This window comes from Pantherophis guttatus, chromosome 1 (assembly GCF_059756535.1).
Source record: "Pantherophis guttatus breed Tessera chromosome 1, ASM5975653v1, whole genome shotgun sequence".
Taxonomy (NCBI): Eukaryota; Metazoa; Chordata; class Lepidosauria; order Squamata; family Colubridae; genus Pantherophis; species Pantherophis guttatus.
Window position 1 is genome coordinate 153231577 of NC_142063.1, and position 19722 is coordinate 153251298.

At 34.4% G+C, this 19722-nt stretch overlaps 1 protein-coding gene across 10 annotated transcripts in view; it reads left to right on the forward strand.

Annotated features, from left to right (window-relative positions):
• The first annotated feature begins 322 nt into the window (after positions 1-322).
• DYNC1I2 (dynein cytoplasmic 1 intermediate chain 2) overlaps positions 323-19722 on the forward strand; it is a 38671-nt gene continuing 19271 nt past the window's right edge. The window contains exons 1-6 of one of the 10 annotated variants that reach the window (XM_034427279.3): positions 323-740; positions 3957-4074; positions 5627-5741; positions 9888-10032; positions 16978-17037; positions 18672-18787. In XM_034427279.3, the coding sequence (XP_034283170.2) occupies positions 3967-4074; positions 5627-5741; positions 9888-10032; positions 16978-17037; positions 18672-18787 (544 nt within the window). In that variant the 5' untranslated portion in view covers positions 323-740; positions 3957-3966. Of the gene's footprint in view, positions 741-888; positions 1198-3956; positions 4075-5626; positions 5742-9887; positions 10033-16977; positions 17038-18671; positions 18788-19722 lie in introns of those variants that run through there. The other 9 variants (XM_034427284.2, XM_087884771.1, XM_087884774.1 and 6 more) reach the window with 9 other exon arrangements.

Below are 19722 nucleotides of genomic sequence, written 5' to 3' on the forward strand. Positions count from 1 at the left end.
TTGAATTTACTTCTGAATAAACAAGCAGTACAATAGCTTGAAATCACAAAAATCCTAGGGGAGGGGAAAAAAACCCAGAAGTACTTATTTACATGTGCTGGGGAAAATTTCAGAGAGCCCCTAGTAAAGCAAACTTTCCAATATCAGCATATCACATATTTCCAGCAACAGACAGAAGATGGATCCTGAATTCACATTGTCAAGCCGGCCTACGTAGACAGGTGCCGCAGGAAAAACCCCATTGACAGCATCGACTTGCCGCACCGCATGCCGGGAACTGTAGTTCTCTTTCAGCATCGAACTTACAACATTGGAGACATTCGTGGACATTCTTTTTTTTAATCTAACCTTATTTCTTCCCTTCTTTGGCAGAAGATGTTTCAAAGAATTAACAAACTCCCGGCCACTTGTGAAATTTAAAACGCCATCCGCAAGGCCCGAAACAAACGAGGACGAATTTCTCCCCCTCCTTTCGCATACGCGCATGCGCGTCCATCATATGTATAACTATGCGACCGAGAGCCATGACCGACCTCCTGTTCCGTCGGCACGGGTTATTTCCGCGCATGCGTGCTCCTTCGGAGGATGCTGAGCTGTCTCCTGTAAGAGACCTTACACGGCGGCTTTCCCCTTATTTGAAACTCCAGCGGCGGCTTCCTCCGTCCCTTCCTGCTTTTGTTGAAGGAGCGCCTCGGAAACAAGGCGGCAGCGGTCTGAACAGAGGAGGGTCTAAGTGACAGGTTAGCCTCGGGCAGGATGAGCCAATGCCGGTTGACTAAAATCAGTGCCTCGCGGGCCCAGGGCGGCCTCTAGTTGTCCCGCATCGCCCAAGTGGCCCCGGATGGGCGGGGCCCTAGAGGATGAGGAGGGCGCGAGCCACGGCCGTTGGGGTGGGAGGGAGGGGAGGAATAAGGCGGGCGGGGGAGGAGGAGGAGGAGGGAGGGGGCGGGCGCTTTTTACGGGCAACGCCCGGCAGCCGACCCTCTGTTTATTTCGGCCGGGTGTCTTTGGGGGTGATTCCTCCGGTCGTCCCCGTGAGTTTTTTCCGAAGAGGCTGCTGGGTGAGGCCTCCTATCTCGCCTCTTTCTGAGAACTCTGTCCTCGGCTTCTCTCTCTCACACACACACACATAGATACACAAACGGGAAACATTCCCTAGTTCCTATTTCCGGAGCGGTTTTTCTGAGGGAAATACAGGTAGTCCTCGAATTACAACAGTTCGTTTGGGGACCGTTCAAAGTTATTACAACGGCACTGGGGAGAAAAAAGGTGACTTATGACCGTTTTTTTTCCCAGTGACAACCTTTGCACTATCTCAAAGGTGCTTTTTCAGGAAGCAACTGGACTTCCTTGGTTTTTTTCTTTGAAGACGTTTGGCTTCTCATCCAAGAAACGTCTTCAAAAAAAAAAACCAAAGAAATCCCAGTTGCCTCTTGAAAAAGCACCTTTGGGACAAACATGACCTGGATGACTGAGAATCTCTACAGACTTTTGACCTATGCAATATAAATGTAGGTATATGCATAATTTTTTTTATTTATTTTGTCATGTTTCTGTAGTGTATATCGGAGGGCGGTGACCCTTTGAGAGCTGTATGCAACGCAATTTCATTTTAATGTATGCCGATTGGTGTATATTCAAAGTGACAAAATTAGTCTTTAAGTTTTACGTTTGCAGCATCCCTATGATCACGTGATCAAAATTCAGATGCTTGGCAATTGGTTCATATTTAGGACATTTGCATTGCCCCAAGGTCATGTGATCACTTTTTGTGACCTTCTGACAAGCAAAGTCAATGGGGAAGCCTGATTCACTTAACAACCGAGTTACTAACTAATCAATTGCAGTGATTCACTTAACCATTGAGACAAGAAAAGTCTTAAAACGGGGCAAAACTCACTGAACAAATGTCTCACTTAGCAACATAAATTTCAGGCTCAGTTGTGGTCGTAATTAAGGACAACCAAGCATCTTGAGCGCTTAAAAGAGCAACACATTTATGTCTCTGCCCTAAAAAAATTGCAATTGAAAGAAAACTTACGTCAACACTTTAGGCAAGGAGCAAAAGAACCCCATCTGAGCTCCCAGTAAACATGAACTGGGAACCAGATAGATCCAGATGCCAAATGTATTCCATAATTCACAGCCACAATATGATCGGACGCTGATTTAACAAAACGTCATTAGTAATGTATTATTAGGGTCTGAATGTTTTACCTGCTACAGAATGAAAGTGCTGCCTACCCAGTTAGCTGTCTTTGTTACTACTAGTCCCTACTATCCTGCCTCTGTTGGCTTTGTCTCAAGGCCTATGGTGACTTGCTGTCCTCTGAGAATCTGGACAAAGACTAGAGGACTTTATAGTATAGTTTATTGAATAGCCCGAAGGCCTTTTCAAACAAAACAGAAAAGAAAAAGGGAAAAAGATAAAACAGTTACAAAAATAGCAATCTAAAAATATATGATAGATGACATTAAAATTTTACAATATCAAATTTCAATAGCTAAGTTGCCAAGACTAGATAACCCAAATAGGATAGCTCCTCTCTAACTGAGCTCATCTTCCTTACAATCGATAAAATTTTTTTTGATATAACTAGCTCGTATTGCCGTCATTCTTTTAAGGTATCGAGTGAATGCTCTTACCAGGGGAGGAGAGTCAGCCCTCAACAGAAATGCTAATTTTTGGCTTATATTCCAGTGGGGAAATTTATTTATAATTGGGGACAGATATTGTTTTCTTACTTCTTGATAGAGACTACATTCGAATATTATATGCACCGTGTCCTCCACGACGTTTACCCCACATATGCATATTCTTTTGTCATACGGGATTTTCCGATAACGGCCGAATCTAACGTTGGTATCTAGAAGTTCGAATCTAAACTTAACAAATAACTGTCTCTCCACTGATGGCATTTCTAAATGTAAATACTTTTCCAGAGTGAAAGTTGTTTTAACTGCTGTCAGCAGTTTAAGGGAATGATTAGTTGAAAGGGTTGCCATGTCCATTTGCCCATGTATATCTTTAATGAAGGACTTTATACACCTTGAGGCTATCCTTCAACAGTGTTGGAATAAAGGGGGGAAACTCAGTTTTACAAACAATACTGCCAAGATGAACTAAATCTGTCTAGGTAAATATATATAATAACTGTAACATGGCCAGTAGGATATTGCAGAAAAATATGCATGCTTGAGCTGGTGCTGTGGAAAGATGAAAGGAAGGAAAAGACAAATCTATATCATTTGCGTTTTGCATTGATTGAATCAGTTTGTTCAAATATATATAGTCCTGGTATTTCTTAATTATCCTGATATTAAAAAAGCGATATTTTTCTCTGTTATCTTTATTATATATATGTTTATATATAAAATTTTTGTCATCATAAGTGCATTTAAAAATCTGGAAAAGCACAAAACATGAAGGAAACTTGTCCGTTTTGAGTTCCTAGAAGGATAATTTATTAAGTCAATTTGCTTAAAAATGTTGACCCAAAGAAGTTTTCTAATACCTTTGCCTAATAGTAAGGGCTTCTTTTCAACATGTATTAAAGGAAAAGGATAAGTTTATGGCAAAGAGTGATTCAACTGAATTTATATATATATAAAAGTCAAAAATATTTGCTGGCCTTTCAGAAACATTATTATAAATAACTCTTTAAATGAAAGTGGAATGTTCCCTATTCATATGCCATTAATTTTGTCATCCAGTTTCTCTGTTTCTAATTTTTATGTTAGCTTCTCTGCATTTTTATTAAATTCATCTAGAGATTAATATGTTTACAGTTTACAGTTTGGTGCCAAAAGTTTGTTCCAAATTTCAGGTGGTAATCCTTCATACATTATTGCTATGGAACCATATTTTGTAGTAAGCATCTTTTATTTTAACTAATAGATATACCAGTACATGTAGAAAAATACTTAATTTTATATTTGATTCATGTTATTGACAGGATTCTAACTATGTCTGATAAAAGTGAACTGAAGGCAGAGTTAGAACGTAAGAAACAACGCTTGGCTCAAATAAGGGAGGAGAAAAAAAGAAAAGAAGAAGAAAGAAAGAAAAAGGAAGTAAGAATTCTTTTTTTCAAATTACACCTAGCAGATAATTTGCTTACATGCTAAAACTTCCTAGTAATTTTTGTTAATAATAGTATGTGTCAAATTTTGAATGCAGTTAGCAACATCAGATACAGTAAATAACATTAGTAATTTCATAGAATCATTTTTCTCCCCAGACTTTACATAGCTCAATATATGTATTGTTTTATCTGTATCACTACATTACTACTAGTAATTAAAATATTTCTGATTAAATATAACCAAGGCGTCATGCTCAAAAAGCCTTCTTATCTTACAATAGCTTCAGTTAGTGACACTTTCAAACTGACATCATCATGCATCTTAGTGGTATACTTCCTGACCAGCAGTATTCTTCTGAGATAAGCCACTCTGACTGCTGTATTGAGTAATTTTTAAGGATCCTAGAGATACATGAGTGTCTTTATTTTTTCATTCAACTCTTTTTTTGATTTTTGCATTTTAACAAGGGTTAGAACTTCTTGGAAATTAACAGATTGTTTGAAAAAGTATGTTAAGAATTATTATTGATATTAAATTCCTGTGAAAACTCTTTCTAAATTGAGGAATGGGATAATAAAATTTGCTATGTCAGAGCAAAAGAAAATAAATATTTCTAGAATGTGGACAAATTAATTTGTTACTAAGTCTTGTTCCATAGTAAAATTATCTTTTTTTTTTTACAAAATTATTCTAAAAAATCATGAGAACTTGCTAGGAACAATTTTTTTACTTACAATCAGTAACCTATATAAAGGCCATATGAAGGAGTTTTTGAATAACTGTATATCTGATGATCTGGGATATATTTTTGTTTGGCCATTTATGTTACAAGTACAAATACTAATTTGCAGTATAAGTAAATTATTGATTGCAGGTTTACCTGAGTCCTTATTACTGCTATAGGAACCTGGAAACTGAGTCCTATTTTTCTGCATTGATCTTTAGGAATAAAGTGTTGAAAGTGTTTGTCTTGGCTTATAATTGTAGGGTATCGTTTCATCCCCACTTACCTCACTTACCTCACTATGGCTACTAAGGATGTACAGTGTTTCAGATTCAGTAGATATTTTGGAACACGTACCTCTGTCATTAAAGCAGTCATAACTTATTTCCATTCTGTGGAATATCTGAATTTTAATGAGTCACATTAAAGTGGCTTCTTCTTCGCAGATGCTGCATTTGCATTTCTGTGTGTTCAAAAACAATGCACAGCCTGAATTATGTTCTACTTTTCAAAAAATGGCTAGAACTTATATAGTCCTTTCTCCCTCTTTTTTTTCTATTTTCATTTTTAAGATACTTTCTATTATCGATTTTAACAATACTCAATATAAAAATAGAAAATAAATACCAAGTGTAAAAGAAAAGAATCTATCTCTTCCTCCAAGTAGGGTTGTTGCTATAAAATTTCTTATCCAGACAGCCAGGTAAGACTTTCAGTAAAATATTACGTATTTATTATCACCAAATATTTTTGTTTTAAAAAAATCTTATACAGTAAAGATGTGAAATGACATATTCATTTTAATAAAATACATAGACTGATCAGAAGAAAGATGCCCTTCCTGCACAAGATGAGTCTGACCTTGAAAAAAAGAGACGGGAAGCAGAAGCTTTGCTTCAGAGCATGGGTTTAACACCTGATACTCCCATGGGTAAGAAGTATACAGAACAAAATGTCATGTAAATGTCCTTCATGCAATTAAACCTTAGCATGAAACTTGAATTACTCATGCATGTACCTGATATGTGTTCATTATCACTACAATTAACTTAGGAAACTTCTTAGAACACATTGTTCTGTCTGATTTAGAATTATTTTATTAGAATAATATTACTGATTTCTAATTCTTCATCTCTTTATATTTCATCAACTAAAACTAACTAAGACTATTCCATTAACATATAAAATCAAGGCAGCAAAAGGATTAGCAGTCTAGACCTTCCAGATGTTTTTGACTACATCCGGATTGTTTAAGATTGCTACTCCTAATTTAAATGTTGCCAAATAAATATTTTCATTCTTCTTTTTCTAAGCAATTGATTGAATGAAGAATGAGCCTGTCAGTTCATAGAGTAGAAATATGATCTAGCAAAAACTTTTACTAGAATTTGGGAGCAAGCTGGTTTTAGCTAAGTGCACTTCAGTGTTGAGAGAAACTTTTGAAGAGATTGTACCAGAAATAAGAGTTAATTTATATCCCTTCTATCATTTTCTCCAGTGGAAACATCCCATAACTCCAATTCTACTGATAGGACCCCTCTCGTGAAACCGACGTTTCTATTTGAAGTTTTTTTAAAAATTTATTTTAAAACACTTATAAGCCTAATACTCTTTTAAGTAAAATAGTTAACTATTGAAGATAGTTACTGCCTATTAGGACAAAGAGTTAGAACTATGCCACAAGAGGGCATTGCAACATTGCAGGAAACTACCTTATTCATTCATTCAATCAATTTCCATAGCCACCAATCTCAGACAAGTGACTACTACTTGTTTTTGTTCAAGTTGTTTGAATGGGCCAATTTCTTAATGAATAAAGTAGTTTATTTTGGGTGCAAAAATTATTTATTTCTTTTAATATAAGTCTTAAAATTGAAGGATATATTTTGGAAACAGCTACCTAGAATGATAGACCTACTTTAAAAAACAAAATATAAAATACTATATTTTTTAGCATTAGAAGCATTTAGGAAGTTTTGTAAGCTTGGTTTCAAAAATACACATTTTATTTGTTTTTAAAATTATTTGTTCTCTGAAAAAATAGTCAAAGGTAAATTGACTATAGGTGCAATTTCACATGTTATTTGGCTGTTACATTTTTAAATTTTAGATTAGAAACTTGGGGTATTTCACTGCAAAAGGTAACATTTCTGGTCCATATGAAATAATTATAAATGTCCCTTTCTAGTTCCCCTTGTTCATGCATACATATAATATGTTTATCTACCCCTGGAATTTCTGAACGCTGGGGCTTATTTTCAAATGTGTTAAGGTATTCTAATTGAAAGGAAGATCTCAGCCTTCATTAGAGCACCAGAAATTTCTGTGCTTGATTTTTTTGGGTCATAATTAACTGCATTATTTTCTGCATCTTTATTTGGAAGTAAACATTGCTTTGTTTGGTAGTCTTTATTGCTTAGTAAGTTCTGCGAGGGCAAATATTTTTGATCCCTTATATGAAATATTGTCATTACTTTCAGTATTATTTTAGTTATGTAGTTCATGTGCACCATTAAGAGCACCATTAACCACATATGGTTCCCATCTGTTCATGAGGGTTCTCATTATCCTTAGTACCAGGAAATGGAAAATATTGAAGTAAATAACTACAGTTCTGCCTATAGAGGCCAAGAACCATAATGCTATAGTAGGCAGTTTCAAAACAAAATGGGATGTTTAAAATTTAAAAGTTTAGTTTTTAGATCCTGCATTAATTTAATTTTAGCTTTTAGATCCTGCATTAATTTAAATTAATCTGTGAACTGTTTAATTTAATAAACAATAGTTAGTCAATTTTATTAATTAAGCCTTAAGTGCTAATTCAGCAAGATCTTTCATTTTGCTTTGTTAATGCAAATTTTCAATATGTTTTGAAATTCTAAAAGCAAAACTATTATGGAAATAAAATAATGCTATTTCCACTGGTTGCATTTTTTTAGTATTTCTTATGCTTAAGTAAGGACTCCCTGCAAATGTGAAATTTCCATTCAGAGTGCGATGAACAATAGAAAAGCTTTTGAAACTGAAAAAAAAATCACATTAAGTATTTTAAGCATTTCAATCTAAAAATATTTTATTCCTACTAATGTAAAATAGCCAGTAGATGGCAGCAGTGACTAGTTAAAATATTTAGAATTGTAAGACCTCTAACTTGACAATGATAGAGTATTGTACAGATTAAAATATATATAATATAAAAAAACAAAAAATAAACAGTATATGTAAGAGGAAAACAAACATGCCCTAATCGGAATAGATACTGCACACCAAATAGACATACTTCAACTTATATCAAAGCTTGGGGGAAAATACAGGTGTTCAGAAATCATTTAAAGGCTTGCAGAGGCAGGACTCAGGACCAGCCAAACCTCTATTCCAAAGAACAGGAGTCATAACAGAGAAGGTCCATTTCCTAGGTTCCATCAGATAATTAATGCAGCTCATGTGACAGAGGAAGTATACGGGCAAATAAGCATGTAGCCATAATTGCTTGTATTACTTACTGTATTCTGGATCAGTTGCAACTTCTGAATTGTCTTCAAAGGCAGATCAAGTAGAGTAAATTGCAATAATTCACATATGAGATGACCAAGACATATGTTCCTGTGAGAAGGGATCCTTTATTCAAGAAAGGTTGCAATTGGCATATGAGTTGAATTTGAGTGAAAGCTGTCCTTCACTCCTCTTTAAGCAGGATGTCTTAAGTCCAGGAGGATGCCCAATTGTGTGTCAGTTCTGTATTGGAAAATACCACTAATTTAGAACCAAAGATAGAAAATTTCGTACTCTGGAAATAATATGTACCCATAGCCTCTCAGGCTTATCAGGGTTGAATAGCCTGCCTACCCTACCCTCATCCCTACTCCAGTTTTAAACAAGAACTCTTGACTTTAAGTCAACTGTCTCTTTTTAAAGTAATAAATAACTAGTTGAATTTGTATCTAACACTGGTTGGGAGGGTTGGTTTTTTCAAATTAACATTTAAGGTACAGTAGTGAAAGAAATGTATGCAAATTTTGCTAAGATTTTATCAATTTCATCAGTTCTGTAGTAAGTTTAAGCTGTATAAATATATTTCACTCTCCATCAGTGCTTATATTTTAATTATCTGAGAATATTGAGCAATGCTGCATAGTGCAACACTGGAACAGGAATTGGCTCTTTCCCATTTTCCTTTATTGAAGCATACTGTGAGTATGACTTCATAAAAGGACACTGTAGATCAAAACCAATATATTTAACCATAATAATGGTGAAAATATATTTAGTGTAGGAATGATTTTATGTGAAAAATTCTGTTTTCTCTAAAATCAAAACAGTAAAGAACATGCAATCCTAATCTCTTCAGTAATTAAAAAAATACTTTAAAAAAATTTAAGGTTAACCACTGCCACTTAACATTTAAAAAATTTTTAAATAAAAATTAAATGTGAGAACTAAAAAATAGAGAATGTACTGAAAATAAATTATTTTCAATACATAATAGCATATTTTACAAGTCCATATCTGCAAAAGGCCCTAGGTTTCAGCATCAACCTCTTCTAAAACTAGTTGCAGAGAGGTAATTTTCATGGAACCTGCAAGCCACCCAGAATTACCTTGTAGGGGAGATGGAGGCATAAATAATTAATAAAATAAAAATAAAAATAAATAAATAACCTTGTCTGCTATTCTGTTGTTCTTCTGTAGCAGTTTTTCAAAATAATGTTTGGAAAGGATAATCATCTTGTTCTTTCTCTCCTGATTCTAATAAAACCTTTCCTCAAAACTTATGGGAATTCTATGCAATACATTGCATTTTTAATTACTTAATTTCTAAGAAAAGGTTGTTGCCATTATACAGTATTAATAATCTATATTTTCCCTTGCATTTTAAGTAAATTACATCTTTTAATATTATCCCAAAATGCATTTAAATGGCAAATACTGCATGAATGTCCAGCATGATATGTTAACATTGTCTTTTCCCCTTTTTTTCTATTATTCATTTTCATCCATTTTATTTATTTTTGTTTTCTTTTGTTTACCATCACTTTTTTAATGCTTCCATGTTAAATTAATTTGGAAACATCCTAAGCTGTGCAACCTCTACGACTAGTAACAGCGGATACCTGTCTGTTTCACTATTTAGTCCCTCCTCCTATGTCTCCATCTTCGAAATCTGTGAGCACACCAAGTGAGGCCGGAAGCCAAGATTCTGGTGATGGTGCTGTTGGTTCAAGGTATGTTTTCTCAGAATGATTGATATTATGAAGTATAAAATACTTTGTTAGGGTATTTTTAAATAATATAATACATGTATCAAAAGATATAGCCCGTTCTTCTTGGCATGTCACAAGACATATCCCAATGGCTTTCTCCTCCCTCTATCCAGCAGAATTTGATAGCTGCCTGAAAGTAGAGGCCAGTGTCTTTCAGTTTTTCAAGACAGCTTCTTTTCCATTAAGCACTCTTGCCAAAATGTGTCTTGAACTGTACTAAATTCTCAGCTAAAACTTTGGAAAACCAAATAAGAAAATGAAAGTATTTAAGTTGAAATAATGACTAATATATGTATGTATGTATGTATGTATGTATGTATGTATGTATGTATGTATGTATGTATTAAGGAAAGAGAGTCTGTATAATATGTAATTTTCTAAAGGTTCCTAATGTTTCTAATTCCTCTACTGTTATTTTCTTAATGTTGCATTTTGGAGTGGCGCTCATTTGAATAAAGCACAACTTGAACAATTTAATTAAATCATTCATTTAAATTCTTTCATTTCTACAGGCAAAATAAGTAATCAGATATTTATTATCAAGTATTCTTTTTTAATGCTGCAATATGTCAAAATACTCTAGTGCTTGGTTTTACTTCATGAAAAAGCTAGTATGTCTGATAATTGACAAAATTGTTATTGGCATGGGGTGAGATGGGAAAAGAGATAGAAGCCTTGGTGGCTTACTAAATAGATTTGAAAATAACACTATGTCTTCTTCTGTGGCCTTCCGCTGCTTTGTATTTATTGATTGTGATGGTATCTAATGGGTGTTCTCCTGCTCATCATTCCTTGTCTTTTTGAGATGTGCCATCGGATTTCTCATTTTAATGTCCCAAGTTTCTACATTTCTACCACTGTACTAGTGTTTCTTTCTTTTAAATAGCTGTCTTAGAGGTTTAAAAGATCCGTTAAGGCAAATTTTGCAAGAAGTAAAAAGGGAGAGAAAGGCCTGCTTCCATTAGTGTAAGTAGCTATGTTCCATAGTCTACAGGTTGAAACAAAATGATTACTACTTGATTTTTTAAAATCTTTGGTTTATTAAGAAACATAGTAATCTCTAGATTTATTTAACCACAGCCAGTTTAACATAATCATGTGGTCAGGTTAATAATGTAGAGTAGGAGTTAATTATGCCTTTAAGCTATAAGTTTCACTTGTACCTATACTTGTATGAGTAGAAGACAGGGTATGCTGCAGGCAGATCCTATGGAGTGTGAGTGGGTGCTACAGGAAGTTGTTGCAGCAGGCACTATGGAGGGAAGGTAAAAAAGCAGCAGGAACAATGTGTGACCTCCTCCTGACTTCTGCCTTGACTTTGCTTGTGGGTAAGTCAAGGAACATTGCAAATCAGATCACATGACCACAGTTTGCTGTAATGTTGTAATACGAACCTGGGCACCAAATGCTTAGATTGGGAATATTTGACTTTGAGGATATTGTGACAGTCAGAACTCTGATCGTAACTCCCAATCATTCAACACCATTGTAACTTTGAACGGTTGCTCAACTAATAGTTGTAATCTGAGAACCTGCAGCCTGGTTTCTTTGTATTAATTGGTGTTATTACTTACCTCAGAGTTCTCTGTCACAGGATAATGTCAACAGGACGTGTTTATTGTAGGTTACTTCTGATAAACAGTATACCCTATAGATTCAAATGTTATAGCAAGTACTGTTCTGAAGATAGTATCTATTCTTAGTATTTTGGTATAAATTGGAAAAAATAGCTTATAGATTTTTTTAAACTACCATTATTTATATTTGCTTAGAAATGCTAAATAGTGCCCAAGAAATTGTTTGCTGAATTTTATAGGTATAGTTGTAACAATCTTATTAAATTTAGTCTATATCAGTGATGGCTAACTTTTTTGCCATTGCATGCCAGCAAGGAGGGGCAGGGGATCACGTGCACGCATGCCGACACCCATAATTCTATGCGCCCCGTCCCCGCACATGTGCGTGAGACTCCCCCCGCTCCTGGCACATGATGGCCCAGTAGGCCCATTTTTCTCTCTCACTTGGCTGCAGAACCTCTCTAGGAGTCTCGGGAGGGTGAAAACGGCCTCCCCCCCCCTCGAAGGCCCTCCAGAGGCCAGAAACAGCCCATTTGCCAACTTCTGGTGGGACCAGAAGTTGGCAAACAGTCCGTTTTCGCCTTCCCCAGACTCCTAGAGAGTCTCTGGAGGCTAGGGACAACAAAAAATGGGCCTTCTGGTCCCACTGGAAGTTGGCAAATGGGCCATTTCTAGCCTCTGGAGGGCCTCGGGGGGGAGGCCATTTTCGCCCTCCCCAGACTCCTAGAAAGGCTCTGGAGCCAGGTGAGAGAGAAAAACGGGCCTTCCCCCCCGCCCCGCCCCCCTGAGACTCTCCGGAGGCAGGAAACAGCCTGTTTCTCTACTTCTGGTGGGCCCAGAAGGCGGAGCTGATTTTGTATGCCCACTGATATGGCTACACACTCCACCTGTGGCATGTGTGCCATAGGTTCGCCATCACAGGTCTATATTGTCTAGAAAATCCACTATATTCAGGCATCTGGAAGCTAGTTAAGTGTATAACATATGGATGAATTGATTAAAAGCACTTGAACAAAAAAAAAAGCAAGATCAACTTTTAAAAGAATCTTGTGGATTATTTAAGATTACCATAGTGTTAAATGTATACAACAAATAAAATATCTATAGGGCCCAGCATAACCTTATAGGCGTTCCTAAAGACTCTTCTTTTAAAGTCTTCTTAAAAGTATTTAAGTAACAAAACTAAAAAACATAAAACTAAAAAATTATACATTTTATTTTGACAAAAAAAATTAAGGCAAAATACATAATTTGAAAAGAATATTATTAAATATAAAGATAACAAAAACATATTTAACAATTATTTTATCAATAACAAGAAATCAGGAAGGTGGCAGAAGCATTAAACACCAGTATTAGTAATAAAAGATTATAAAGAAATGGCCTATACAGCTGCAAAATTATAAAAATGAATTATTCATCTTATCTTTTATTGCATGTTGTTAGGAAAATCTCCGAATACACATTCACATATGAATTTTAAATTGCCCTTGGGAAGTTTTCAGCTGACTCAGAAAGCTTTCTTGTCACTGATATGGTTGATTTGATAAATCTGAGTGATCTTTGTATGATTGGTGCCAACATCTGCATGACCTGGCATGATTGCTGCCAACAGTATTTAAAATATGCCCTAGATAGATAGAATTTATTATGGTGACAGACCAGACTTCAAAACAAAATGTTAGAAACAATGCAGGGTAAGAATGTTACATAAGTAATGCTGCATTCAGCAAAACATGTGAACATTAACTTTCCTCCTGATTTTAAAACTGCAGTGATGAGTGGAATCATCTAGGTAGTTGTATGGAAAACAGTTGTATGGTTGGGCAATATCCTAGTGTAGGTTTCCATTGTGCCCAACAGTTACTGGGAAACTACATGCTAAAGTTGACCTCAAAACCTTAGACATGTAGATCAATTTGGCAAGACTTCCCCCAAACCACCATGGCACCCTTTCAGTCTTTACCAGGAATTCCCACTGCTTTTTGTTTAATGACCTGCACATTTTAGGGTTACAACAGTAAGATGGATTGCCTAGATTGCTGTCACTAAATGATGCAGTTGGATGATGTCACACTTTACGATCAAATCGTTTAGCAATGGCATCCCAATCCCAATTGCCATCATAATTCAAGAACCACCTGTTCATTTTTGGAGTGGCTAGCCAGAAATTACACATAACTGATTCCTTGCCATCCTTCAAAAAGATTTGCTTTGTGATTTTCAGTGCAACTAGGAAGTAGAATGCAATTTATAGAATACTTGGAACTAATCTTACTTGCTTACCAGCCTTTCTTTGTCCTATAGCGGTAAGCATATTGCAACCATTTCATCCACAATATTTTATCCAGTAGAGATATTCAAGCCTGAGAAGTCGGCTTTTTAATAGAGTCCCACTAAAATATGTAGCCTGCTATGATTTTTTTGCTAATTATACATTTATATAACAATTCTCTTTTAATAAATTTATAATTCATCAGTTTCAAAAATAATAATCCCGTCTTGCTGATATAATTTCTATGAACTTATTTTATTAAGCTCATTTAGCTGCTGATAAATTTACAGTGATTTCACTTTATGGTGTTGCTTGGGCTGTCAGGCTATAATGTGTCATTTTTTCCTTCTCTTTGTGTTTTCCACAAGTGCAGGGTCTGCTTTTTTTGGATCAACCAAATGTTAATCAATTCGTTGCAATTGGAATTGATCAAGTGGCTTGTTGCCCAAGCCTGACAGCATGAGCTAAGAGAAAATAACCCACCCCAAATCGCCCAGCTGTCTTTCATATTTAAGGCAGGACTAGAACTCACAATCTCCTGGTTTCTAGTCTGGTGCCTTAACCATTAGACCATACTGACTCTCTTGCTATAATTCTCAATTCATATTCATTTAAATTCGTAAGAGAGTTAGGAATATTTACAGAACAAGTCAGCATAGTGTTTGACCTCTTAATGTCCCCAGAAAGCATAGTAATGTAATCTCTTATGAAGAAAGCGCAAATAATTCTAAACCCGCTGAAAGTTTTAAGATCAAAGAAATCATAGAATACTGGTAAGCCACCTGCTTGATTTTTCCAATATAGGTGAATTAATTGAGTTTGAATGAATAAAAAAATGTTTCCCTATTTTGGCTACTAACAAAATTGATTAAAAACAAGATTTAAAATATAATAAAATCAAGATTAGACAGTGCAATGTATATTCTTGAAATCTTGGGTAACCAGGAGAATGAGAACTAATGAAAATATTAATTAAAAAAAAAACCCAGCAGAAGTTAAATAATTATTCTAATTGAGCCAGGAATTACAGTCATAAGTCATTGCAGTTTTTTAACCTCAAGTACCATCTTTTATATGAACTTACCTGAGGACTTATGGTTGGGTCTGCTCTTTATCCAATGAAAGTACAACAGGCTATTTTTAGTAGTTTCTCCAAAAACTTGACATGTCATCTGGATTTCCCTCCTACTTTTAAGGAGGCTTTGCAGATATAATTCTGTAAACATTTCTCCATTTTTACCCTCAAAACCTGTTTCATTCATCTACTATGTATTTACAGTAATGTTCTGTGGGTTGCTTGCTTTTTGTGAATCTTTATTAAGATCTCTTTCTTAAAGGATGTACATGAGAATTATTGGATTTAAATTTTTATATGAAAGATTTTGAATAATGGAAAATAGCAAAGTGTAAACCAGTTATACTCAATATACATGGGTCTCAAATTATTTTCAAGTTGCACAAAACCAATTTCATTATACGCAGAAAATCTGTGTATTCAGAATGTAAAGTTGGCCTTTTTGCATAGGAGGAGAAAGTGTGAGTTAAAGAGTTAACTGAACACTCCTTATAATGAAGATAGGACAGAAAACTAAAAAACTGGAGAAAGATGTAAGAGAGAGGCAGAATTTAATTAGCATATATAAAAGAGACACTAGTTGCCTTTGAGACTGAACAGAGTTCTGTGTCTGAAATTATCAATTTGTATATATTATCTATTCATAGAATATTATAGTTAAATAGTTAGAATTATTTATAAATAACTGTTCCTCTAAATAAATGAAAGACAGAATGTAATAATTCTACCCAACATTGAAGATAACATTCCTCAAAGAAAAAAGCTGATAAAAAATAGATAACATTAATGTAAACACTTGTATCATTTTTGGGCAACATGATTATAGTCCAATAATAAATTTGGAATAATTATGCCATTTCTGACTGCAGACTATTGGCAGTATACATAAAAATAGTTAATAAAATGCATATGCATATTTAAATAAAGTATTAGAATAAACTATATGAAATATATTTGCTTTTACATCTTTATTGCAGTATATTGCATTGTATGTTTATTATATGAATATACTGGCTTCTGCATTGTGCTCTAAGACTACTTTTGATTCACTGGAATTGAAGCATATGTAGAATAAGTTTATTAAACATGCTGTTTTCTTGACATTGGATGTTTTCGGTTGGTTTTAAATTAAATGACATAAGCCCAAGGCTGTGCTTAACCCGTAATTATACCAATGTCATGTCTTGGAAACACTAGTAGTAGTATATCCCAGTGGAAAAGCATTTTTTCTATACCCAAAGGTTTATGTGTTGACTCATTTCCTTTACCAATATGACAATTTCCTGAACATATTTAATGCTTGGGGCAAGATTATAATATGTTAATGAAATGGATCAGATGGCATTACTAAATCTGTGTATCTATTTTATCAATATGTTAACATGTTTTTCATGGTTTTGAAATTATAACTCTTTTTGAAAATGTAATGTAATGTATGTAGTAATACTATCAATTGCACCTAATTAAAGAAATTTTTGTTGGTTAATTTTAAAACATTTACTTTGAATATATTTCCACATGAATAAAATTGATGAATCACAGATTTTATAAATAATTAATCTTGTTAACATTAATACTTTAAAAATGTAGTATATTAAGTTTATGAAAAGATGCTGTAAACTATTTGATTAATATAATATTGCAGTCATACTTAGGGGTACCATATACTGTATAGACTGCAAAAATCTAGGCAGCAGCAAAAGGATACTGAAAACATGGTTTTCAGATGTTGATAGCCCGTATATGATATTACTAGCAATACTAATTGTATGTTTGTATTTTAATTGATTATATATTGCATGTTTTCCTGTAGCACTGAATGTCCACTTGATTTTCACTAACCTTTTGGCATTTCTTTGTTTTTGAAACCATAATATGAGTGTAACAATAGCCTTAACATTTCATAGACTGTATTTGCTTCACTAATCTATGGCCTTTTTTACTAATGCTGCATGGTTGTCCTTCAACCTGTGTATTAGGACGCTGCATTGGGATACTGATCCATCTGTTCTACAACTCCACTCTGATTCCGATCTGGGGTACAGCAGAGTTTTTTTTTATCTTCCATCTTTATGTAGCAATTGTTTATATATGTTCAAAGTAAGATTCTTAAAAGTAACGTGTGAAACCATTTTTCTTGTGATTAGGTAAAGATATTAAGCAATAATATAGTGTTGAATTTGTTAATCAGCAGTTTTTAGAATACATTTCCAAACAGTATAAAACTAGAAAATACGTGTTTGGAAAAACTGACTAACATAATTAAAAAAAAAAAACTGTAAATCCAACATAAATTACAATTCTGGATTGTCACTTTTGAATTTACATACAGCACTTTAAGTTTTACTTATTTACTAAATGTTTCTAGATTTTATAAAAAAATGATTACCTTTTGATATTATTAACAAAGTATGAATCTACAAATACCAGTAGTTTGCCTGTTCACAAACCTATAGTACGGGAATTAAATTGGCCTATCATATAGGAGTAAAAAATAAACGTGAACTGCAGTGGGGAGAGTATAATATAAATATGAAACTTTATTACAGTAGATGGAATAGAACAGGACTATTGGGCTTTTCTACATTTTTGAGAAGCATAGGTACATTATGGCCAGAATACAGTAGGCATATATTCAGATGCTTAATGGGAACTATCTCAGGATATATTATGATAGTGCAGTACTTTGGATTTAGTTTAGAAGAGGAACTTTTTAGGAATGCAAACATGACTCTTATCTGCAGCTCCTTAAAGATGTCTGGTCTGTTTCTATGATTATACAGCTGTAGCAGAAGCCCCCTCCCCACTCAATAGTTATATGTTTCTTTGCTTTCCGGAGCACCTCTTTCAAATCAAATCTGTTCATTCCTATCATGAAGTTCTTCAGGAGAATAGAATAGAATAGAATAGAATAGAATAGAATAGAATAGAATAGAATAGAATAGAATAGAATAGAATAGAATAGAACAGAACAGAACAGAACAGAACAGAACAGAACAGAACAGAACAGAACAGAACAGAACAGAACAGAATTCTTTATTGGCCAAGTGTGACACAGGGAATTTGGTTTTGGTGCATATACTCTCAGTGTACATAATAATAAAAGATACATTCATCACGAATCATAAGGTACAACACTTAATGGTAGTCATAGGGTACAAATAAGCATTTCATGAGTCTCTAATTCAAAAGTCATTGCACAATGGTATCTTTCAACATGATAAGATACTTTATAAGTTAAATTATAGTTCTACTGAGTTAACATATAAAACACATGCTCTATATTAGATTGGATCTAGACTTGCACATTATTGTTATTATTAGCATTTATAAATGGCAGAATAATAGAGAAAATAATCTAGTAAAAGAAATCAGTTATCCTGTAGTGATGTTTTGGAATTCTTTGGAGGGTTTTTGAGAGTATGGGGCTGTACATGACCATCCTGTTCATAAAATTCTGGAATGAATCCATTTTATTTACTTTTAATAGCAAATTATCCAAAATCCACTAAAATTTATGTCATCTGAAACAGTATAAGAAATTGTGATCCATTTTAGTTTAGTTCTATTAATTTTCTGTCAAATTTTCACATAGAAGTTCTCCATAGAATACTTGTGTTGGGCAGGGTGTTGTAAACACATTCCTTATAATGTTCTACTTCATTTTCTTTAGACGTGGACCTATTAAACTTGCAATGTCCAAAATTACTCAAGTTGACTTTCCTCCTCGAGAAATGGTCACATATACAAAGGAGACCCAAACTCCAGTTATGACTCAGCCTAAAGAAGGTAAATATAAATTTCACTCTTACTGTTTCCTTATACATAAAGAACATCTTTCTATATGAAAAGACTTATATGTGACAAAGTAAGTGTCTTAAACCTTGATACAAAAAATAAATTCAATACTTTTATTGTGGAAAATATTAAAAAATATTTGCAGAAAGGAAAACAATTCTGTCAAGAAATTTAAATTGGCATAGAATTCTGGCTTATTTCTTAAGTGCTCTTACCTTCATTTGATATTTTGATAAAGTATCATATACAGGTCTTAGAGAAATAAGGCTTTGCAGAGATTTTTTTTAACATAAAATAAATTGCAGAACCAGTTATAGTCACAAAGGCAACAAAAGGCACATTTATAGACAAATAAGTGGCCATACAGAATTATAGCTTTAAAGTTTTTTGAAAAGTTAGCAGCATATTTGGAACATGCAAAGTGGCTTTATATTTTGACACTGGGATACACTGTGGCAAAAACTAAAAACAAAACTCCTGCAACTGTGTCCCCAGACTGGTTTCTAGGTTTCCTCCTCCACTGAAGCCTAGCATTCCCTGCATGTTAAAAATGTGTTCTAGAAGACTGGGTAACTATCTAGAACATGGGTGTCAAAACTCGTGGCATCACATTGCCCTCACGTGACATATTGCAACATTTTTTCCCTTCGCAAAGCTGGGGTGGGCGTGGCCTGTGCGTGATGCATCCAGCCTATGGGCTGCCAGTCTGGAAGAAATTGGATGGTATGAGAGTGAGGTCCAACCATAATTGCCTCATCATTTTTTCTAGTTTGTATGCATAACAATATTTACTTAATATTTACTTGTGACAAAGAACAGATTCTCTCTCTCTCTCCCTCCCTCCCTCCCTCAAGGCAGAAAACATACCTAATATTCTTGCCTACCATTTTTCCACAACAAACCTTTGGGGGGGGGGTTGGGCTGAG